A 24,510-nucleotide genomic window follows, 5' to 3' on the forward strand; every position below is an offset into this window, starting at 1 on the left:
AGAAACCATTAAAGATCTAAATGCACTATTGGTGGGGGGGAAGAAGGGAGTTTCTCTCTCCTGGTGTCCTGGACAACAATCCCCTGAATCAAATAGTTCCCTCATTTCATGCCTGTTTTGGGGAAGTTGCTGTGCGTTGTATCATGTGTTTAATGACCCAGGTAGGGGGGGGGGGGGCGGGGGAAGGAGCAATTTTGAGAGAGAATTAGACAGCTATTTGTCAAAGAATACAATTAAGGGGGTTGAAAATTTATGGACTGTGATCAGCCAGATGGACTATAATGGCCTTTTCATGTCCTGTACATTCCTAATGTTCTTGCATAACCTAAACAAACAGCCTGGAAATGGTGCTTTATCTTAATAATAGGAATTCTAATCGGATTTCCTGTGAATCCTTGTTCCAGTGAGGCGTGACGCTGTAGCAGGCCTGGCCAGTGATAAATGACTGTGCTAGGAATTAGAGAAATGTGATAGTTTTCCCCACAAGCAGAGTGTGCATGATGTTTGAGTTGCAGGTGGTGAAATTTGCCCTGTGGATTGGCAGAAAGGTGAAGTTCACCCTGATGACAATTTGCACAGGTTTTGCTTTAGTCAAAGTGTAAAGTGACTGGTTCTGCTTCACCCTCACCACTCTGAAATCCCGTCGAATAATACAGTCATCCTCACATTTGATATAGCACCTGTTACATAAAAGTGGGTTTGCTCTTAGGTAACTGCTGTGTAGTGTCATGACAGTAGCAAGTACAGCAGCCAAAAAGGAGAAACTTTCCATTGTACAATAACGTCACAGACTCTTCAACCTCCACCTGAAAAGAGAGGGTTGGAATCGAGAGGGGTGGAGGCTAGTGGGGGTGGGAGGGTGGCCGAAGGCACGGTCAAAGAGATGGCTCTAGATCCGACACTGCAGTGCTTGGGGTAGAACTAGTTGCCAACACAGACAGGGCTTTGACCCACACGCTGTGAGCCAGAGATGACTGCTACCACCTGATCCAAGTCTGTCGTTTTGATGCTGAGATGAGAGGACCCAGGTTCAATTCCCGGGTGTTTGAAATCGGAGCCACTCCACTCGGGAGCTGAGGGCATTGTGTAACAGCAGGTTTTGATTTCAGCGAAGCAGATGGCTTGGATTGAAGGTTTTATTTGTTTTGCGGTGGTGGAAAGCGATGCTGCTGTCATTCCACTGAGCTCCTCTGTAACCTGAGATGTGTCGGAAAGGTGTTTGTAGCATGGTAGTGCGATACACCTCCAGGGTGTTCCCTGGCGATGGAAGGCCATTTATCAGAGCAACAGGGCATGTTGGCAGTACATGCAGAAGTGCAGAACTGCGACATTCCACATTCCTGTGATTGCCTGGTGGGTGCGGCTCTGAATGACACCTCATTGTTTGTGGTGGTGGTTCCCGCCAGCTGATTGCCAGTACAATGCTGGTCATACGGTGGCAGTTCTCTGCTCTGGTATTTCGAGAGAGTTGCCTCAGATTCTGTGACCGTCTTGAATTTGCATGGCCCCGGGAATACCTGTTAAGTGCACCTGCGACAACCGATTTTATTGATACAGCGCCTTTCATGTCGGGAGGACGTTCCAAGGCGCTGGACAGTCAAGGATTTGCACCTGAGCTGGGGTTGGAACCAGGATGGTGCCATGTAATCCTGTATGCAGTCCTGTAGCGTATTGCTTAGACCAAACGAGAGGAGCAAGGTTCAATTCCTGGGCAGGAATTTAAATTTTAGGCAAGTTTTCTTACTCCACACGCCTCGGTTTACCTAGCAGTAAGTAGGAACCCAGTTGTTAGTCAATTGGCAGATCGCTCTCTAGGGGTGGTAATCCTTAAGAAATGTAAAAAATAATTATTTGGTCACTAAATCCCCAACTGTTTTGTGGGGCACTGGTGTGCACAATGGTTGCTGTGTTTTGCCCACAATATATACAGTCGATCCACTTTACAGTATGTCCTGTGAAGTGCTTTGAAACGGTTCAACGATGTGATGAGGCGTTGTATCAAATGCAAGGACTATTATTATTATTAATCATTCAGCAGGAATGGTGGAGAGCAGCTGGAGGCTGCAGTGTGTTGGAAAGCGATTACCTTGCGTTGTGTTTCCTCTGTCACTTTGTGCTGTGTAAGAAGGAGGGAGGGTGACTGAATGAGTCAGTAGTTCAGAGTCTGAAGGAAACCAGATGGAAGCATGGAGTTTTATCTGTGTAATGAGGCTGGTGATAAATAAACAGGGACATTTTTAGAAGATTTCAGCACAGAGGGCCACTGCAGTCGGTCTCTACAATCATTCCCAGCTCCCATGCCCTCAGTTTTTTCAGGTGTTTCTCTGGTTCCATTTTGAATGGTTCTGACCCAGCCTCAATCGCCACTTTCAGTGATGAATTCCAGCCCTTGAAGAAAGGCCATTCCCTCCCGATCTTTCCCTGCATAACAATCTTGAGACAAGGACTTCCTTCACTGTTTTTTCTGTCTCTCTCTCTGTTTCTCTCTTGGTCGTGCCTGTTAGTGTGTAGTTATGTGCCGTGTGACTTCTCTCCAGATTGACGCAGGGTGAAACTTCACCTAAAGCTACATAGGAACAGGAAGAGGCCATTCAGCCCTTTGAGCCTGCTCCACCATTCAATTAGATTGTGGCTGATCTGCACCTCATTTCCATTTACCTGTCGTTGCGGGAGTGGTGGGGGCGGGAGCGAGAGTGTGAGAGAGAGAGATGTTAACTGGAGCTGCCCCTTTAAAAATGCCTGTGTAATACTTATTTGAGGAACTGGCTTGCAGCTTTGGAGTTGTCAGATGCTTGGGTGCGATTTGTAATCTTAGATCCCGTAGACAGCTTGGCTCTGCTCAGGCTGTCTTTACTGTAGTGTTTGCCTTGAGAAGTCTGTGATACTTGTATTCAGATGAGCAAAGCTGGTGTCACAGATGACATGTATAATAGTTACCGGGGTTATTAGATGGCAGGGTGGCTGACGGAGTTTTACATTTTTCTTAATCTTCCTTCAGGCGCTCTGTCTCATTCGCACTGGGCTTCCCTCTGTGGTTGGATGAGTAGGCTGGGATCGCGCTCGCTCTCTCGCTGGCGTCATTCAGTGCTCGGGTCACAGGGTCCTGATGAGTTTATAAGGAATTTTTTGGGGGGTGTCAGCTGGGTGTTTGACATGCGTGGAAACCAAACTGAGAATTCCATGCATCCCACGTACACATGGGAATCCCAGAGATAAATTGTTCCAATGGAATGTGGTTCCCAAGTCAGCTCCAACTAACACTGTTCTAGCCACTCTGCTGGGATCTGGTCACTCAATCCACGACTCTTCGTGGGTCATTCCTGTGCACAATTGGCTGCTGCTTTTCGCCTGCAAAATACAGTCAATCCACTTTACAGTATATTCTGTGAAGCACCTTAAGATGTCTCAGCGACATGATAAGGCGCTATATTAAATATAAGGATGGTCTGGGCTGATCGAGCAGACAGGTTGGGCTGATTGAATGATGTGGACAATAACAGCCCATCTCGCTGGCCATCATGCACCTCACACTGGACGGACACTGTGGGTTGGGAAGGGCAGGTGTGGGGGCAAGGTGAAAATCGTCCTGGAGCAGAGATTGAGATGGTGTTGAGAGAGCTTTACTCCGTGCTAACCTATATTGAGGCTGACTTGGCAACCACAATCTGAATATCGACGCACTCTCTCCTTGATGCACAATGAGTTAACTCCAGCGGTGAAAATTAGGCGGGGTGGGGGGGAGGAATGAGTAGCAAAATTTAGTTACTTCCAGTTCTATTCCTTGAAAAGCCACATTCCTGAAGAAGGAAATTGTGAGGGATGTTCCAGAGGCTTGTGCTCGACTCCACACTGGCACATTGCCCTTGAATTTCCTGACTCAGACGAGATGTTGTCTGCATGTCTCAACACAACATCGTAATGAAGCCTCACTGTGGACAGCAGGGATGGATCCTGGCCCGGGTGCAGAGCACTACAGATGACCTTATTTCTCTGGGCTATCTTTAGTAACCAGCATTGCGTATTCCCTGACCAAAGCATCTCCATTGTATCGAGTTTCACAGTCTGTGGTTCGATAAACGGGCAGAGAGTTTCTGCACAAATCCTCCAATTTTTGATGTTCACACAAAAATGGGCTCCAATTATTTTACACAAAACCCAGGCTTGTAAAATTGATATTTTTAAACCTATTTTACTATATATTTATGAGCCATTAATTGGTGCAGCAACTCCCCCAAGGAATTTGAAATGTTCAATACTGCATTGAACCATTTGGTCACCGTTTCTGCGTGAGTGTCTTGGGTGCATTTGTGTGTTTGCGCACGAGTGTTCATTCGGTGGTTTATTTGACAGTCACAGTGAGGAAGGGTATTGGAAAGTGAAACAATTTCCTATCATAGGTAAGGTATACGGTAGTGCAATTAAATTGAGAGTGAAGGGCTCTCTCAGTCTCTATGCCTAGACCCACACTCGAAGCATTGGTTTCCCCTGCCATTGAGGAGGTACCTGTTTAGTTTGAGTAATTCTATCTCCTTTTTCTCACTCTGCCCCTCCTGTGGGCTTTCTAAATCGGGCTGCTGGTTTAGTGTTGAATGAAGGGCAGTTCTGTGCTTTGAACCCAGCTCAGTCCAAACTCTGTATCATACAACACATTTGTAGGCAGCAGTGCATCGCTCCATTAAAATGTCAATCCCAGGCTTTGAGAGATTTCGACACGTTGCTTAAGCTGACTGCTGATGAATGCTGACTTTCGAAGAACTGGACAAGGATGTTCCTGTTGAGCAATTCTGTCTCCAAGAGGAAATCCCAACCCTGCCATGTTTTTTTATGAGTTTCACTCACACAACACAGAAGGGTTCAACCTCACATTCCAGGCTGACACTCGAGTATAGAGGCTCCTTTGCACTATCGGAGGTGCTGTAGTAATAACAATAATAAACCTTGCATTTGATATAGCGCTCTATCACTGACTCAAACAGCTTCATAAATTGCTGTGCAGTGAAATTATTAAATGACCGAGGCTGGAAAACGGAGGTGTGAATGCTTCACAAGTTATACTGTAAAATGAATTGACTGTGTTTTGTGGGCAAAACGCAGCAGCCAATTGGGCACAACAATCATGAGGATTCGGGAAGTCCTATGTGCCTGTTGAGGTTAACATTAAAAAAAAGGGACTATTGGCGGGGAAAAACTATAGGGAGCTGCTTCAGCTTAACTAGTAATTAATTTCTTGGCTGTTTACAGGACCTTGATGGTGAAACTTGGTGTGCATAAGAGTCACTACTGTGTCACTAAAGCCTCGAGATATTTTGACGTGAGCTGTTTTAAAGCACTGTTAAATTAAATTTTATTCCTTCCAATGAGGTTAAACTTCCACTCACAATAACGGATCTGTGCTGCTTCAAGCCAGAGGTCATTGATGTTAAAGAGCAGAGAAAACTGGAGCCACCAACCTTTTTTTCCTTGGCTGCTCTTAATGCGAATATTCTCAACATAATGAGATCCAGAGAATATGCTTCAATTTTATTAAAAAAAACTGCAATTCTGAGTGGCTGATGGATGTTCACAGTGGGTAAAGGGCGCTGGGAGAAGGCAGACGCTGTATTTAATTAACTGTGTGCTGCAACCAGCCAGAGTGCTACGCTGTGTGGTGAAATTATTAATTGACCGAGGTTGGGAAACAGAGGTGTGAATGCTTCGTTAATACTGTTCCTGTGGCTTGAGAGTTATGGGTGGGGGCTCGAGAGGCGAGTGCTGCCCGTTTGGTAGCTTTGCCTACAGATTACACAGTCACTACACTTGACAGTAAGTCCTGTAAACGCTTTTGAAACGTCCTCCTGCCATGAAAGGTGTGGTATCAGATGCACGGATTATTACTTCTGGCTGAACTTGTTTCCTGGCACTCACGGCCTGTTATGCTCCTGTAGTCTGGCCGAGGCAAGGACGTTTGGATCCCTGAGGCGGTGAGGGCTCTGTATGCATCATATTCGTAGTTCTACTCTCTTTTTCTCCCCCGCCCACTTTACTGGTATAGTTGGACAGATGTGGCCGGGGGATGAGCCATAAGGTTGGTCTGGAGGGAAGCTGCGTGCTCCCAGTATAGGACTCTGTCTCCATGGCCATCTGTAGCATCTCTGTCTCATCAAATTGGTATCAATGTGAAATTCAGTCATGACAATTCATCACTTGAATAATTCACACGACTGAATATAAAGTAAATGGGAATCTGGTGACGGGTGGTGCAGTTGCTGCGATTCATTTGCAATGTTCCTAATCTTCTGTCACCTCCATCTGCTCCCACAGGGAGGGGTGAGGTGATGGGGTTAGCTTGGCTGATTGTGTACACGCAGCAATCGAAAATGAAACACAGCCCAAGAGCTACCTAGCTACCTCCTCCTGTGTACTCACTAAAAACCTCGGTCATAATGATGGTCTATGATGGGGTGCGGGGATTTGAAGGTGTCTTTTCGTGACTTCGTAAATTTTTCTGACATGTCTTTAGTCAACCTCTCTCCATCGCTCTGCCTTGCTCAGTGCATTCTCAAACACTTGGAGACGCTCAGTGTTTCTTTGACTTTTAAAGATGTGGTAAACTACATGCCTTTAATTAAAAACAATCACACACAGCAACCCCCAACTTTCATTTATAAAGTGCTTTGGTGCAACACCATTCCCCAACTGGGTGGAAGTCGACCCAGTGCCTAACCCCCACTGTTTTGCAAACTGCTTTAGGTTATATTGCATGCTTCTTTCTCTCTCTCTCTCTCTCTCTCCAGCATTATGTAAGGAAAGCAACTTGTTTTTTAACTGTTTGTTTTAATTTTCCAGGTAGAGTATATACCATTCAAAACACTCAGCACAGTAAATAATTTCAAGACTTGAATCCTAGACAGTGAACGGCTAATAGCCACTAAATGCAGTACAGTATGAACATATTTAGAAGGGAAGAGAGAGAGTGTGTGTATACTTTTATCTGTGATGGCAGCTGGCAGTTTCTTTTTAATGTGAGGCATATTGTGAGATGTAACTGACTGCAGTGCACTTCCCATTTCCCGAGCTGTAATATAACCAATGTAATCGCTTCCTCTTGTTATTTCACTGCAAGTTCTGTAAACCATTCCCAGCTGAATTGCACAAACCTCGGATAGTGTGCAAAGTAAAGGGGTATTGGGGATTACCCCCATCAGAAATCGTTAATCAGAGACCACCTCTCGCCAGTTGCCTGAAATCCCGAGTGGCATTACCATTGTTTCTTTTTCCCCTGCATCCAACCTGTCTGGTTTTTATTCCCAAATATCTGCTGCTGATTTACAGAGAGTTGTTAGCTTCTTTAACTGCCCAGAGGGTATCTTGGCACGCTAGCTAACGTCTCTATGAGGGCTCACAGTTTCTTTCAATGTACTCGACAGACCGAGTTCCCGTCCGAGCTTCAAACTCGGGCATAAATTCTGAGCTCCTCTGTGCCACCAGCACATTGGGTTAGGTCAACCCATGGTCTTCCAACCTCCAATCTGAATGGGGTTGTATTGTGGATGTTTTGACCCTTGGTCCATCAAGCCTGGTTAATATGTTAATCTCATTTCGCTGACCATTAACACCCCACCCCGAGGTATTTTATCTACAGTAATTTCCTGTTGAGCATCCCAATTGGTTCTACCTGTGCCGTCTCGTGGGGCAGTACGTTCTATCTTCACATCGGACTCTCAGTAATGGGCTGGTTGGGGCCTGGCCCTGGGCTACCACAGAAAGGCTGTCGTAAGGACCGTGATGCTTGACTGGGTCTAATGTAGATTGTCTCGTGTAAAGGGAAGGATCCATTAACTCGGCAGCTCTTCCACCTGAGGCCATTGTTAAATCTGTTCTAATTGTTGGAGTAAATCACTGGCAGCATTGTACCTATCCCCTACCTACCTGCCCGTACCCTCCGTTCCTCTGGCTCCGGTCTGCTCCACGTCCCCCGCCCCAACCGCCCTACTATCGGTGGTCGGGCCTTCAGCCTCTCAGCCCCGAGGCTCTGGAACTCCATCCCCCAGTGCCTTCGCCTTGCTTCCTCCCTTTCCTCCTTCAAGGCCGGTCTCAAAACCTTTCTCTTTGACCGAGCCTTCAGCTCCCCTCTCGACTCTCTTCCTCCTCCTCGCTCCCTCCCTTCCCTCCCCTCACCCTGACCATTTCCCCCTCCTCTCTCCCTCCCTTCCCTCCCTCACCCTGACCATTTCCCCCCTGCTCGGGTCATGACCCAACTGTGCAGCGCCTTGGGACGTCCTCCTGACGTGAAAGGCGCTCTATAAATGGAATCTTGTTGTTGTTGTTGTTGTTGTTGTACACTCTGGCTATAGCCTCCAGTTATGTTTTGACTGTGTTTCACCCACAAAACACACAGTCCAAACCACTTTACAGTATATCACATGAGGCGCTTTTGAGACCTCTCGACCACGAGATGTCTCAAAAGCATCTCGACAACATGACAAGGCTCTATGTCAAATGTAAGGATTATTATGTTCCAGGCAAATTGATTATTTGTCCAATTGTGGAAACCCTTGAAGTGACAAATTGCTTTGGTGTTAATGGGCGAGAGTTGCAAATGTTTAAAGAGCGAAGTATGTGCAGCTCTGGGTTTTTGGTTGCCCAGAGCTTGTTCTGTTTTATGTAACTTGATTTCTTTGTCTCGACCCTGAAAATATATTCAATGTGGTTTTTTTTGAGGCAGCTTTAAGCTATGGCTACGGAGAAGGATCGTTTTGAATCCCTCGCTCATGAGGCTTTTTTTTTTTACACACCCTGTAATTTGCGCCCACCAAATCTTATACCCAACCAAGGCTTGACTTTTCAATCAGTACAAAAAGTGAAACTTGGTCACAGTTTTTGAGACCAAGTTGACTTCAGTGTGTTTTTTTTAGCTTCCAGTGGAATTCTTGACCATGTGCAAAAAACACCCACCACTCAACCTCACACCCAAACCTCACCCTGTCTCATTACTGAAGTCGTCTTAATTTACAAACTGGTTATTTCTAGGAACTGCAGAAAACTGTTTCTAAATTTAAGCTCGATCTGAGAATTTTTCATAGTTCTGCACAAACCTAAATGTTAAGACCGAGCAGTGTTGTAGGCCAAGTGTAGGCAGAATGTTGGCTCTGTGGTTCTGAGTGGGTGAGTTTCACAGTCACTGTGTCCGTCTGACACCTGGGTTGGGATCTGTGCCAGTTGGATTCCTGTTCTTCAATGCTTAAGGCAGTACCGTTTTGGGTTTTAGAATTAGCAAATTGCCAACCAAATCTAATTAACTCCCCTAGGAGTGACTGAGCTGTCTCTAAGTGTCTCATTTCACAGTCACTAATTTTACAGGCTGCTTCCCACAGCCTCCAGTGCTCAGATGCTAAATTATTATTTTTTTATAAATACAAAAAACATTTATTTCCCTGCACTGAGCAGAGGGATTGCTTCAGGAAGTTGATAATGGATCCCAGCGGGACTATAATGAAGAGCCCAGGCAAGGGGCAACTTCTCCTCCCACCCCCCTTCCCCCCCCCACATACACGTGCGCACATACATAGCCAAGAGGGACACACACTCGTGAACACACACAGAGCCAAGTAAGCATCTTCCCACACCCCGACCCCTGGAAGTGACTATGTGTAGGTGATTGCCATTCTGTTGTGTTCGGATGTCAATATAACCCTCTTCCCGTAAGTTTAATTTGGTTTTTTTTCTGGTCAGCCGGGTGTCTGAAACACACGGAAACCCATCACTCTGCTTAAGAGTCTCCAAACCAAACTGCATCCCACCTACGCATGGAAATTCCAATGGATATTCTCCAGCACAATGGTGCTACTCAGACACCTCCTGCTTAGGCGGAGTCACCCTTGTGGGTTTCCATTGGGCTCAGAGTAACTCTCTGACGGACACATATGAATGTGAGCCTCGCTGTCCCACACGCTGCTGAGGTGCTCAGTATGTGGTTGACTGGCTGGATGTGCTCCAGACAATTGGCCCCTGATGTTGCAGGAACTAATGCCACCTGAGCAGGTGCAGGTCAATGTTGTGGCAACACGCTGCTCGCCTAATCTCTTCAAAATGTACAGCTGCTGCCATGCTCACCGCCATCGTCACCCTCATCTCATGTAGTTTTCAATACCTACTCAACACTCCTGAGGTTGTATCTATTTACACTGATCCTCCCTGCCCGTCCGTAGTGCAGGAAAACTTCACATCCTTGTTGTTTGAGGCATGACGTGCAAGCGACTGCCAGGATGGTAGAAGGCAAACTGGATGGACCTTGGTCTTCTTTCGTCTAGCAATTCCTATGTTGTTGCGTTTCACTACCACCTGCCCGAAATCGGGGAGGAGGGGGGGGTGGAGACATTCTCACTCCGAGACCAGGCGGGTTGCGATCCTGACCCTCACATTGGGGTCAAGGCCATTTTCTACTGGTATCGGTGTCTGTGCCCAGTCACCGTTCCCTGCCCAAGTTGTTGCCTATCCTATGCATTGGAATGATATAACGTGTTTTACAGTACCCCCTTGTGGCTCAACTGAATAATGCGGTAACGAGTCATTTTTTGAGGGTGGCTCAACACGTAGCCTTCAAAGGCTGATGGACGGTTTGGTTGATTGTGCAGCTAGTTGAGGCTGGCTTGTAGATTAGTTGGGTAAGAGGCCCAGGTCCCTAACACAGGTTGCTGACGGCTGTGGTAACTCCTGGTAACTTGATGTTGCTGAGTGAGTGACATTGTCCTGAGCAACAACAACATGCATTTATATAATAATAATAATAATAATAATCCTTGCATTTGATATAGCGCTTTTCACGTCGGGAGGACGTCCCAAAGCGCTTCACAGAACACACTGTAAAGTGAATTGACTGTATATTTGTGGGCGAACGCGGCAGCCAATTGCGCACAGCAATGTCCCACAAACAGTCGTGGATTGAAAATGACCAATTTATTATTGTTTTTGGTTTTGGAGGGATTATTATTAGGCTCTGTGTGGAGTAAGGAAACTTGCCCAAGGTTTCGCCCTGCCTGGAATTGAACTCAGGTCTCTCGCTTGCAAAGCGAGTGCTCAACCACTGAGCTACAGGACTCCGCTATATCACGCACGGTAGTGTTTCAGAACGCTTAACAGTGGAGGAGCCTGATGCCCAGCCAGGGGGTGGTGGGGGGGAAGGTGACCATAAGCACCATTGAAGAGGAAGGTCTTCAGATGCGACCTGCAGATGGGGAAGAAGGGGGCAAGGCAGAGGGATTGTGGGAGAGTGTTCCAGAGTTTCGGGGCGTATTGGCTCAAAGTGCAGCTGCCGATGGTCAAACAGCGGGCACAAGGGGCAAGCAGGAGGCAGGAGTCTGACTGTGTTCCTTTGGGGGAGTGTGTGTGTGTGTGGGGTGGGCGGGAATTGGAAGAGGAGTGCAGTTGCTTTGCTCCTTGTTGGAGTTCCCATGTTTTTAACTAATGCTTTCTGCTCTCTCCTGTACAGTTTGTGGCTTTGTGGTCCATAAGAGGTGCCATGAGTTGGTTACGTTCAGCTGCCCCGGAGCGGACAAGGGACCCGACAGTGACGTGAGTCCAGCGGTTAATTCTCTCAGCGCTCTCACCCTGACCACTCGATTGATACCATACTCCCCTCACGCTGCGCTCCCAGAAACTCACAGCGGAGAAACCGGTTTTGAGGGATTCATGAAATACTTAAATATATATTAACGAATACATCACGGGGGGGGCGAGAAGTGGGGTGGGGGGTTTATTTGATTTGTCGCTCGTTCAGTGTGAGACACCAGAATGTAAGGCTTGTAACTTGGTGCCTGTCATTGGTCACGTCTCCTGTCGCATAAGGTCAGAAGCCTCTGTTTCTGGGCACTCGTGTGTAGTCAATGAAGTGTTTGTCCCGGACAATGGTGATTGCACGAGGAGGCGTAGGGCTGCCTGTGTACAAGTCGGGATGTGACTCTGTTGTGCAACTTGTTTTCTTTCTCAGCGAATGTAACAAGCGTTTTATTATTTATATGGCCGAAGAAGAATGTTCTAGACTGAGTGGGAAGGAGGGGGGGGCAGTAACATTGTAAATGGTGGGGGGGGGGGCGTAAAGTCACAGCCTTGTGACTTGAAGGGGAGTGTGCTGTGAGCTGAGCAAGGCTGCCACAAACAATGGCTAAGGACAGTGGGACGGTGTTGGTGGTCTTGCTCCCCCACCCGTGCTGATACAAGACAGTCAATCCGTATTGCTCCACACCGTGTCTCAGATCCCAAGGTTTCCAATCTGCACCTGAGACAACATCTTAAGAACATGAAAATTGCTAGACAAAAGAAGACCAAGGTCCATCCAGTTCACCTTTCACCATCTCCCGGCAGTCGTGTGCACGTGTCATGTCCCAAACTTTTTACTGTATCCCACCATATTTCCTAAAAGAAATTTTTATCTAATTTGCTTTTGAAAGATTCAACACTTTCTGCTTACACCGTCTCCCTCGGGAGCCTGTTCTATGCCTATTCACTGAAGTAGTATTTCCAAAGGTTCCAGCTATTTTCACTCCCTGTGGGTTAGGATGTGCTACACCTGACATAGGATTTCTCTCCCCTTCTCCCCACCACACACCCCCACCTGTACCAGCAGCCGTGACCAGCACATCCTCATCAGGCACTATGCACCAGATTGTTCCACACTCTCATCGCTTTGGGAGGAAATTCAAACGATGGCTTATTTAAATTCACATCCACAGAGCCTTTTTTTTCCCCTCCGGTTTCATTTCAGGTATATAAAATATTAAGTTATTGATAAATTGGCTGTATCCATACCACGTTAATATTTTATGCCCCTTCCTACACTGGTTTTCTGTCATCTCTCCTCGAAGCTCAATCACCTTACACCAGGAATCATTCCCTTTGTTCTTCTCTATTTTGCCCCAAAGCTTATGTGTGTGTTCTGGTGGAGTGGGGTGTAGTGATAACTGAACCCAGTGCCCAGAAGTGGGATTAGGCAGCCAGTATCTGGTGGGAAAGGACCTTATCGTAGCATTGAAGCAAAACAAGAATTCCTTCTTGCGGAATGCACAGGCCAGAAACTCATACATAGGTGAACAAGTGGATGAGGCATTTAAGAGCAAGGGGGGGTTTAAAAAGAAAAATCCTGAGGGGTATGGCGGGGATCTTGTTACATTTGAGCCACAGGAGGGTGGGCTCAATTGGCCGATTGGATGCCTCGTGTTCCTTTGATCCTTTCAGTTTGCTGTGAAATTGCTTTGCTATGTTCTGAAATTGAGATTAATATCCTCCGCCTCTCCCACATCTCGCTCCCTGCCAATTAATTTCATTCCGTTTCTACCTTTTTTTTTGACCAGTGTGGAATAAATGTCAGCTGTGGGGGCTAAAACCTATTTGCCGGGTTGCATTGTAGACGCAGCTCCTCTGCTGCCTCTCACGCTCATTCTCGCTCACTCGCTCACTCATTCTCCCCAATCACTGGCAAACAACAGACTTGGCAAGCTTTCACTTGTATCGATGTTCAAGTCATTAATGTAGATTAGAACCAGCCTAAGCACTGTGCCCTGTGGACTTCGCGAAGCACTTTCCTTCCCTCACTGCCCATTGTAACATTTTTCACTTATTTCAGCCTCTTGTTTTTTTCCATACTTCTTAGCCAATCCTGGATACCAGAGTCCTTAAATTCCACTGTCTTTGCCTGCAAGACCGTTTTTTTCCCCCATTATTGAGCCAATGCTGTGGCTGGTGCTGGTAGGTCTTTCCACGTATCTTCTACATTCTTCTTCAATTATTTATCAAATTGTCTTTTAAACGTTGTCTCGGCCTCCGCAATAAAACTGACGTGAAAGGCGCTATCCAAATGTAATCTTGTTGTTCTCATAACTCTGCGTGAGAGACTCTACCAACACTTTCCCCCCACCTACCGCATACCATACCTCCACACCCACAAAATATTCAGTCATTACGTTTTGCAGTATATTCTTTGAAGCACTTTGAGACATCTCGAAGATGTAATAAGGCGCTACATCAAATGCAAGTATTATTGTATAAGTAGCTCAAGTGGGAAGCAATAAATAACCCCTGTGCGTGTGGGAAGCAGCTGCGCTGTGGTTAATGCAGGACATGTCAACTAGCAACCGGGATAGAGGGTTTGAGGGGGTCAAAACGGGACCATCCTGTGCAATCATGAACTGTTGGGAGGTGTGCCCTTTCCTCTTCCACTATCAGCTGAAGATTATGCCTCTGGTTACAAGAGTGGTTGCTGTTCACAGGGAGTAATAAAACAAACTCCAAGATGATAACAAATCTGATCAAAGGTTGAGAACAATGGTTGCCTATTCTCTCCGCTGGTCTCCATGTGACAAGCCCCGGAGCCTGACTTTGCCTGGTACAGACGCCACAGAGACCTTGAATGTGTGTATGTGTATGTGTGTGTCCAGCTTCATCCAAAGCCATCTACAATCTGCATAACGACTTTTAAATTGGCGATACGATGATATGGGGTGGGGGAGAATTAAATGGCAGTTATGAACTGGGAACAAATAACTGTTGTTATCTACACTTCAGATAAGTTCAATTCGTGATTGATCACATTGCAACACATGAATTACACCAATCAACTAGTAAATTGTTTCAAAAAGATGTCCTCCAAAGCTGGCTGGGCAGAGCTGCTACTGACTTGCCTTTCCCTTTCACCCCCACCCCATATCCCTGCTACTTGTCCAGCTAAGACCACCCTATCCACCCTAACCCTGTAAGCTTTGTGTGGAGGGAATGTGACCTGTAGTGTGAGTGAACGGTGGAGATGCAGAATGTAATATCCGGCCCCTGAGACACACCGACTCTCTTCTATATTAAATGGAAATCTTCTGGCTGAGCCTGATCTCCTGCTATAATTTTTTTTAAAATACCTCCAAAGTCGTCTTCAATTTAATATGAATTTGGCAGCCTGACCCTTCGCCCTGAAGCTGCACTTTCTCTCCGTGCATTCACTCCACCACCGTCTCTTGCAAATGAACCTCCTGCAGCATGTTCCACAAGAGTAGAGGCTGGTCCTAATGCTGCAGAGCCATTAATGTGCCGCTCTGATCTACGCCTCTAGCGTAGAGTTCTGTCGCGTAGTGGTTAGAGCGCTTGCCTTGCGAGCGAGAGGACCCGAGTTCAATTCACGCGGGAGGAGGCAAGTTTCCTTCCTCCCCGCCTCTGTTTGCCTAGCAGTAAGTAGAAACTCGGTTGTTAGTCGATTGATGGATCGCTTTCCGGGATAATAATTCCTCTTTTTAAAAAGAATTTGGTCACTCAATCCACGACTGTTTGTGGGATGCTGCTGTGAGCTTGCCAGTGCCTGCTTTTACTTTCCTGGCAGCGTGTGGGATGGGGAGAGAGGGGTAAGAGAGGTGATGATGTGAGGCAGGAAAGAATTGCTAATAAGATCTGCTGAGACTGAAGCACGCAAACACTCACTGGCAAAGCATTGCCCTCGCCCCATGGGCTCAATAATGATTTCTCTCAACTCTCTCCTCATCTTCTTGGCCGTTCTTCCTGTGCCTATCCCTGCTGCGGAGCAAGACGCACATGTCATTTATTATTCATCCCGTACACAGCCACTGCCTGCCCTCTCAGCTCAGTGGTAAATGGCCGGACTTCAGTTAGTTATTCAGAACCCAGGTTGATTTGAAACGTTTATTCTGAGACTTAAGGGGAAATTAGAAGATGCAGGGGAAATAAACTGGGCCAGAGTGAATAAAGAGGGATTTGATTTGCAGATGTAGGATCTGTGTGTGTTCATTCCATTCCCCATCCTCAGCAATTATAGCACTCAGGCTGGCTCTAAGTTCTCCGCTCTGCCTGTTCTCTATCTTAGCGTCAGGCTCCGTCTGTTAAATGTTCTGAGACGCTACTCTGCGTGAATATAAATCCCAGTTGTTGTTGTTGTATGAACTCCTTGCTCCCCTGCCCTGGGCCCTGGAGTATGGCTGCCTCTTGGTTTATTGGTCAGAAGCTAAAGTTTTTGCTGAAAGGATTCAAGAGAAAGCATTGTGCAACATCAATTAAAAAAAATCTATTTTCACCTGGCGCCTTCTCTGTAGAAATGTCTGCTTAATGGAACTTTGGTGTATCTCAATGGGAGAGAGGGTCTCCTTCAGCCAGTATTCCCCCCCAACTCACACCTGTCTAGAGAGAAATCCTTCACGGTCTAATGAGCTCCGAGGCCTGTCTCCCTTTTTCTCCCCCGTGAACTGCACCACCTCTTCCTAACTCTTGATAAATCCTGGCCTCCTGCTCTCTGTGATACTAGTATTGATTGTGTGAGCTGCTAGGTGTGAGGCTGGTGTGTTTTTTTTGTGTATGTGCAGATGGCTGGGTGCAGACCTTTGAGCAGCAACGACCCAGGAAGTCTCGCAGCTTATCAGTTAGTGTTTAGTCCCAAGCACGCGGTGTTATTGATCGCCTCTCTCAGCCCAGTCATGGTAACGCGTTCAATGCACAGTGGGAAATGGCTTTCCATCTTTCATCCTGTCTTCTGCAGTGTCTGGATGGTGACTGTGGGTGTGGCTAGGTTTCAGTCTGATGCACACACTCTCTTTCCCCCCCCACCGCCACCTCTCGCCTCGGCCCACTCTCTCCAGTTTATATCAAATGCAAGGATTATTATTGCTGATTTTGCTGTCGTTAGCGGAGTCACTTCGTTGGGGAGTTCGGAATTTCAAGATCACTTCTGGTTGCAACCTGGAGATTAGGCCCCCATTGCCATAGCAGCAGAAGTAGGCTCCGCTGGTAGCTGGAGCCCGAGTCATTGACCCAATGTCTTTCCAGCTCCCACAACAGAACCATCTCAGCCAAAGCATAGGACTGGCACGTTGATTGCTAGCAGATGCCTCCAGTTCTCTCTCTGTGCAGTCTTCTTTACCCAAGCTCCAGTCACAGAATGCTTGTCTTTCCACAGCGCCTGGTCACAGCAAGCTCGTGAGTCGCGTTGGCCCACAGAATGCGGTCACTACACTTGGCGGGTGGCTGTTCCCTGTGAAACGTTTTTATGAGAGCTTCTGTAACAAATGAAAACCAGCAGCCTGCAAGGCAATCCTGACTCGCTCGCTCGTGAAAAACATCCTTTGAGATTCTTAAGCTTAGGGAACCCGTCCAACTCCACAAGAGCAACATTGAGTTGTGACCTCGGGAGGTCGTGGCATTGCTGTTCGTGAGACTTTCTGCCAAGAAGATGCCAACACTCTGACTCTTGCAGATGTGTGAGGTAGCTAATAATAACTTTATTTAACACCTGGAACAGCGAGTTGCCTCCAGGCACTTCACGAGAAATTGTGAGTTCAGGCAAATTCAGAAGCCAATTGCACAAAGTATAGGTCCTACAGACACTCATGAAGTAAATTACCAATTTATCTGGAGGATTATTGGGTAGGACACCGTGAGAGGCTCTTTCTTTTTAGAATAGTGTCGTGGGATCTTTGGCCCTCGTGCCCTCGGTTCCACCATCAGTGGCTGCATTTTCAACCGCTACACTGAAACTCTAGAACACTCTTCCTCTATTCCTCCGCCTTGCCCCTTCCTTCCTCTTCGACCATGCCTACGGTCACTTCCCCTCCCCGCCACCCCCCACCCACCTGGCTTGACGTTGTGCTGTCAAGTGCTCTGGGACGCTACCCTGTGTGTAGGGAAGCTATATAAATGCCAGTTGTAGTTGACTCCAGTGGGAGGATTCGATGGGATTGAGTTACTGCCGAGTGCTGGCACTGGTTGAAGCTGCACAGACTAGCTCTCACTTCATGTGTCGTGTGTGAGCAGATGGGACTCAGAGGGAAACTTCCCCCTCAGCACATTGGCTCAAGTTGAGGCTTCCAGACCCCTTGGAGTATGGACACGTGACTGAGAAGGAAGAGCCCAAAATAGAAGCACGCTGGCCGTGTGCTGGGAATCCAGCGGCAATGTGGGGGCCCTGGCATGTGGCTGGGGGGCCCTGGGCAATTTGTCAATCAGTCAGGCCATCAGTGTCACCCAGAGGCAGAGATTTGACAAGCGTGGCAGAGATGTGCGAACAGATAGCAGTCATGATTGGTATCGCCCTGAGATTAATGTCACACATTTCCTTGTGAAAAGTGGGGAATGTATGGGGGAGCGGAGGAAGTCTGGCCTGACACTACCTCACGGTAATGAGGGAGGCCTGCGTCATCAAAGGGTGCTGCCCTTCAGATGAGATGTCAAACCAAGGTCCCGTCTGCCTGGGCGCATAAGCATTATAGGTGCTATTGGAAAAAAGAAGGGAATGTCTCCCAGTGTCATAGGAATTAGCTGGACGAAAAAAAGACTAAGGTCCATCTTGTTTACCTTCTACCATCCTGGTAGTCACTTGCTACAATCATGGAGATGTTGACATTGTATTGTCCTGCCCCACAATTCTCAAGATAAATTGGTCATTCACCCCTTGGCTGTGCAACTCGGGATTTACAATCATTCTATCACCCAACTCCGCTTTAAGTTCCGTCTTTAAGAACAGATCCCATCAGCACTTTCAGTTAGGAAAAGAGAAGTGAATGGCATAAAGACAAACAAAAAGGGACATCAATTCTGATCTTCTATCTCTGAAGCTTCTTTATTGGCTCTCGAGCTAGCCTCAGCTCACTTCAATTTCTGCTTGCAATGGTTTTTCTTCCTGTTTCTACTGAAATCTCGCCGGTTTGTACTGCAGTTGCTAATAAGTCTTGAAGGGACTCTCAGTGACACTGCCTCCCAAACGCAGTCTGTGTGCTGATGTCAATCTCTGCATAGCCTGGTCTCTCCTTTCGTCTAATGCTAACATTCCCCTTCCTGTCATGCTTACACACATCGTGCTGCCCTGCCAGGATTGGTGTAATGTTCGTGACTTGATTCCTCACAGGAGAGGGAGAGACGAAATGTCTGTCATTTCTTCCAGTAATAACAGCAGCCCGCACATCTGATATAACGCTTATCATGTCCAGACATCTTAAAGTGCTTAACGGAGATTTATTGTGGTGTGTAATTACTGTATTTGTACGCCGATGTGGCAGCCAATTTGTGCACCTTAGGGTCCCACGTGTGGTGTGGGGGGAGGACAGTTGACCTTCGCTGAGCCAGCTCAGGTGGCAGCGCACCAACCTCTAGGGCAAAAGGTTGTGGGTTCAAGCCTTGCACCAGGATACTGAGCTCACAGTCCAGGCGCGGCAGTACTGGGGGAGCGCTGCACTGTTGGAGTTGCCGTGCTTCAGGTGAGACGTTCAGCCAAAGTCTGCTTGTTCAGGTGGACAGTAAGGTTCCTGACACCATTGGAAAAGAGAAGGGAATTTCTCTCTCCCAGTGTCTGGGCCGACAATCCTCCAACTAGAATTGTTCAGTTGTGTCACGGATCTTTTGTGGAATCATATTGCAAGCAAAACAGCAGCCAGGTTTACCTGGAAATAGTCACTACACGTGACGGCAATTACTGTGAAATATATTGAAACGTTTTGATGTTATCGGCGCTGCATTAAATGCCAGGATTATTTTAGTGAAAGCTCCCCCACCCCCCGACCACACTGTCTCATCGTTTAAACTGGGGTTGGATTGCAGCCTTGTAATCACATCCTGGTAGCTGTTACTCTCTATCAAATATTTACACCGCTAGTTATCTGGTACCCATTGTGACCTAATTTCACTTAGCCTCCAGCACCGGAGCATTTAGCCTGGCTGCTGCTGGGGTGAGGGTACAGTTGTCTGTCTGCCTGTGAGAAGACACAGACATGTCTCCCATCAGAGAAGCCGTGCACACAGCGCCTTTCATGTCCGATTTAGGAGAGCATTGCAGCTGAGCCTAACACTGCCCCCCCCACCACCACCACCATCATCTTCCAGCTCCTATCCCCATAAAGCTACCCTCTATATACCATATAGTAAACATATACCCTGTAGTCCCCATATAGGTTTACCCAACAGTAAGTAGGAACCCGGTTGTTAGTCAATTGGCGGATTGCTTTCCATGGTAATAATCCCTCCCCCTCAAAAATTGGTCACTCAATCCACGACTGTTTGCAGGACACTGCTGTGTACAATTGGCTACCGCATTTCGCCCACAAAATATACAGTCACTGCGCTTTATGGTATATCCCCAGAAGTGCTTTGAGACATCTCAACAACATGATGAGGCACTTCATCAAATGCAAGGATTATTATTATTGTTGTATTCCTGCACCTTGAGGCAGCAATGCAACTTTATAGGCGCTGTCTTAACATGTAAAATACAGAAATAAATAACTAATAATTGCACCTTAGTGAATGTAGCATAACCTTTGCAGCATGATATTTCTTTATTACTAGTGTGTGTGGGGGGAGTGGGGAATGGAGGGGAGGGGGAGCAAAGAGAGGTGGTAGGGATCTATCTATCCACAGTGTATTGATTGCGTTTTCTCCTGGTTCTCAATTAGCTGCTCAGCAATGAGTGCGAGCTGCTCTGTAGCACACTGCAGGCTTACTTCCCATCACTGGATCCAGAGAGAGAGAGAGAGAGTGGCATGTTTTTCTATTCCTTTTGTTGCCTCAGGTTAGCAAATACTTGTGCTGTGGTCTAATTATGCTTAAAATAACCTCCCTCCCCCCAAATCATTCCAGCTCCCGTTCCTCCCCCCCCTCTCTATTCTCCTGTCCCCGTGCCAGCAAAGGCTGCCAGGAGGCAGAAGCTGTTATTTTTAATGGGGCGAAGTTGCAGAGGAAATATTTTTGCAGAAATGCTTTCTTTCTTTTCTTTTATCGGGTAAACATCTGAGGTCCTTCTGTCACAGCGAGGCGCTGCAGTGAATCAGACTCTTGTGTAAGAGGGTGTAACTGACATTCCCAGACCCTTCCTTCACCGCAGTAAAATAGCGGTGTTGGCTTGATTTCCAGTTAGAGGATTTTTTTTCACCACAAAAACGAGAGGAACCGAGCAGACTGTGTCCTTGCCAGGCTGGGCTCACTGTCTCACAGCGGATTGCCTTCAAGGTTCTCACTCACCCTTGAATCCCTTCATGCTTATCCCTTCCTCCCTCTCTCCCTCCCTTATTCTCTCCCTCTCTTCCTCTTTGATCGTCTTTGGCCTTGCTTTCTGCCAACATTCTTTCCTCCACCCCCACCCCTCCAACCCATCGAGCCTTCTGTGTTTCCCACCATACACAACCGAGCTTTCAGCTACTACACCCCACCCCCACCCTCTGAACCCACTCCTTCAGTCACTCTGCCTCTACCCCCTCTCTTCTATCTGTCTGTCTTCAAAATCCACCTGACAATCTAAAAATTCGACCACAACATACACAGTCACTCCACTTCACAATATATCCTGTGAAGTGCATTGAAAGTCTCAATGACCAGATAAGGCGCTATATCAAAAACAAGGATTATTATTATCTCAGTCCATGTGAATGTATGTACACTTGTAAGTATAAGTGAATGTCTGGACCCAGAGTGTGCTCCAAGCCACTTCCCCACATGAAGGGCAATATATAATTGCACATTGTTGTTATTATTATAATAATGTGTGTGTCTCTGAGTGTGAACCACAGCAAAGGGATCTGACATGATTTGCTGCACATTAAGATCTTTACATTTGCTGTTCTGCCTATTCAGCCCTTTAAAACCTCCTCTCTGCCACTTTGGCTCGTGGCCTCTCGCCCCGGGTTCATGTCGATCCTCTACCCCGGCTGCCGAAGAGCGGAGATTCCTGGCAAACAGTCCCTCTTCCTCCATCGCCAAAACACCCTGAATTAATTGGTCCTTTCAATTGCGACAAGGCTGGTGTGTTTGCCTGCACATCAGCAGCCAGTTCGAGGCCAGGTATGTGGCCACAAAATACACAGTCAATTCACTTTACAGTATATCCTGTGAGGCGCTTTGAAGACGTGATCAGGCGCTGTATCAAACGCAAGGATTATTATTTACATGAGGAGGTAGTTCATTGGGTGAAGAGCTTTGAGGCATTTCACGGTGGTGATGAGGCATCCCAGCAAACACAAAGATCGGTTTGCCAGGTTCTAATCGCTTCTGAATAGATTGCGCCGGTGATAGTGGAGCTGCTGTGGGGACAGGGAGGACTCAACAATGTCATGATTGGAAGGGAAGCAAGCTGCCTATCGAGGCTCTGTATTATAAATAACACACTGCGACCACAACAACTGTCCTTTTGATCTCGGTGACCTGAATTTGGATCCGGCCCAGACTGTGAGCTCGGAGCCTCTGTTCTCTGCTGAGCAACGTAACCTTGGCAGGGATGCCTTTTCACGAACAGCCAGTTCCCAGAGATTGAGCAAAGCCTCAGAAAATGCTAATTAAGGACAACTGGTCGATCAGGAGCTCCCAGTACCCCAGTCTGTAACTCCCCCCTCCTTCCTCCCACCACCCCAATCCCTTTGCATGCAATTTTTTCTTCCTCTTTCACAACACTCTTTAAAAATCCATTTTGTTGTGTCTTTGGTCAGCACTCTTTAATTCTGTTTGTGGAGACGCTGCCGTGCGCAGTTGGCTACTGCGTTTCACCCACAAAATATACATTCAATTCACTTTACAGTATATCCTGTGAAGCGCTTTGAGACGTCTTGAAGATGTGATCAGACGCCTTATCAAATGCAAGGATTATTATTACAATTTTCCTTCCCCTCCTCCCTGCTCAGGTGCAAATCCTGGACTGTCCAGTGTCTCGGAATGTCCTCCCAACTGGAAAGGTGCTATATATAGACAATGTTTCGTCGTTGTTGCTCTGTGCTCCCCGTCCTCTCTGTGAAGCGCTTTGAGACAGTCAGTCAGTGTGAAAATGGGACAGTGTTTCTGTCTCTCTGTTACACATTCTGACTGGTTCCTCCTCGAGAGCTTTGTGGGGCAGCGCAGTTCTCATTTTGCACAAGCCTCCATGTGAGGAAATTTGTGACCTCAGCTCTGACTCTCAGAGTATTGTTGTGCCTGGCGGCTTCAATTGCTGTTTCCAAACTATAAATTCCACAGCTCGACTGTGGAGTCTTCAGGATGTGTGTTTGTATAAATCCCTGAGCAGTTTTGCCTCGAATACTGTTTGCAAACGCCATGGATTTTTAGAGAGGAACAGAATGCATGCATATAAATCAGTGCCTCTTGACAGCTTGGTTATTGCATCTATCAATAATCATCATAATTCAAAACATCATCGTGTTCAGCCAAACATCTCAAAACGCTTCAGAGTTTTCTGTAAAATGTAGTGACTGTGTACTTAAAGCAGCAGCCGGTTTGCGCACAGCGACGTCCCACAAACAGTGGAGGGAATGACCAGGTTATTTTTTAAATGCATCTGGAAGTGTGTGTGGTGCGTGTGTGTGTGTGTGTGTGTCTTTGATGGCCGCTATGTAGAGTCCTGTAGCTCAGTGGTTAGAGCACTCGCCTTGCAAGCGAGACACCTGGGTTCAATTCCCGGCAGTGCGAAACCTTGGGCAAGTTTCCTTACTCCACACAGAGCCTAATAATTCTCCAAAACAAAACAACAATAAATTGCTCATTTTCAATCCACAACTGTTTGTGGGACGCTGCTGTGCACAATTGGCTGCCGTGTTTCGCCCACAAATTATACAGTCAATTTACTTTACAGTCTATTCTGTGAAGCGCTTTGAGACGTCGAGAAGACGTGAAAAGCGCTGTATCAAATGCAAGGATTATTATTATGTAAATAGTTCTGGTTGTATATTGCTGATGAGTGCAGCTGCCCGATGCCTCATTACAGTCTGAAATGAGAGTTTTCTGCTCCATTAACTAATGGGTGAAGCTTTCCTAAACGGCTGGGTGTGTGCCTGCCAAGGATCTGGGAATGGTTTTATAAAGGAGTAATTGGCCTGAGTGGAGAGAGTGTTCTGGGTTTGTTAGGGGGTTTGATTTGGGGGGAGCGGGTGCTTTTATATATTGCCTTTCACCTTAAAGAGAAAGGAAAGATCCGAGAGCATGTTTTAATGATGATAATAATAATTATAATACTTGCCTTTGATATAGCGCCTTAGCACGTCGTTGAGACGTCTCAAAGCACAGAATACATCATGAAGTGAATTGACTGTATATTTTGCGGGCGAAACTCAGCAGTCAATGGCACACGGGGTGGGGGGGTGAACCAACGTGTCCGCCAGCGCCTAGGACGTCCTCCCAACGTGAAAGGCGCTATATAAACCCAATTGGTTGTTTGTTGCCCACAAAAACAGTCACTCGCCTGACTAATTGCTGTAAATAGCTTTGAGGCAGTGCTATTATAAACACTGGCTGCGGAGACTTGCACGGTCAGAGTCTCTGGCGCTGCAGGAGATGAATGAAATGATTGTTCCCACCTCTTGTAAAGTTGAACGATATCCCAATATTTATATAAACAGGGTTATTTTTGCACCTCGCCTCTCTGCTCTCTGACAATCGGGGAATTTCTGCTCCGAAGCTTCCCGACTGCGAGCTTTTGAGAGCAAGCAACTCAGATCCGGATGGGGTGAATAATCACCTCTATCTGGGGGAGTGCTGGCCAGGACACGGGGAGGGAGGGAGAGAGAAAGAGAAAGAGAAACTCCCTTCTCT

The 24,510-nt window shown here is 47.0% G+C and overlaps 1 protein-coding gene across 2 annotated transcripts in view; it reads left to right on the forward strand.

Annotated features, from left to right (window-relative positions):
* LOC103175619 (protein kinase C alpha type) overlaps window positions 1-24,510 on the forward strand; it is a 90,296-nt gene that overhangs the window by 29,837 nt on the left and 35,949 nt on the right. For both annotated transcript variants that reach the window (XM_042342585.1, XM_042342584.1), the window contains one exon: window positions 11,468-11,550. In XM_042342585.1, the coding sequence (XP_042198519.1) occupies window positions 11,468-11,550 (83 nt within the window). The remainder of the gene's footprint in view (window positions 1-11,467; window positions 11,551-24,510) is intronic.

Source organism: Callorhinchus milii, unplaced genomic scaffold, assembly GCF_018977255.1.
Source record: "Callorhinchus milii isolate IMCB2004 unplaced genomic scaffold, IMCB_Cmil_1.0 Scaffold20, whole genome shotgun sequence".
In the NCBI taxonomy this organism is placed as follows: domain Eukaryota; kingdom Metazoa; phylum Chordata; class Chondrichthyes; order Chimaeriformes; family Callorhinchidae; genus Callorhinchus; species Callorhinchus milii.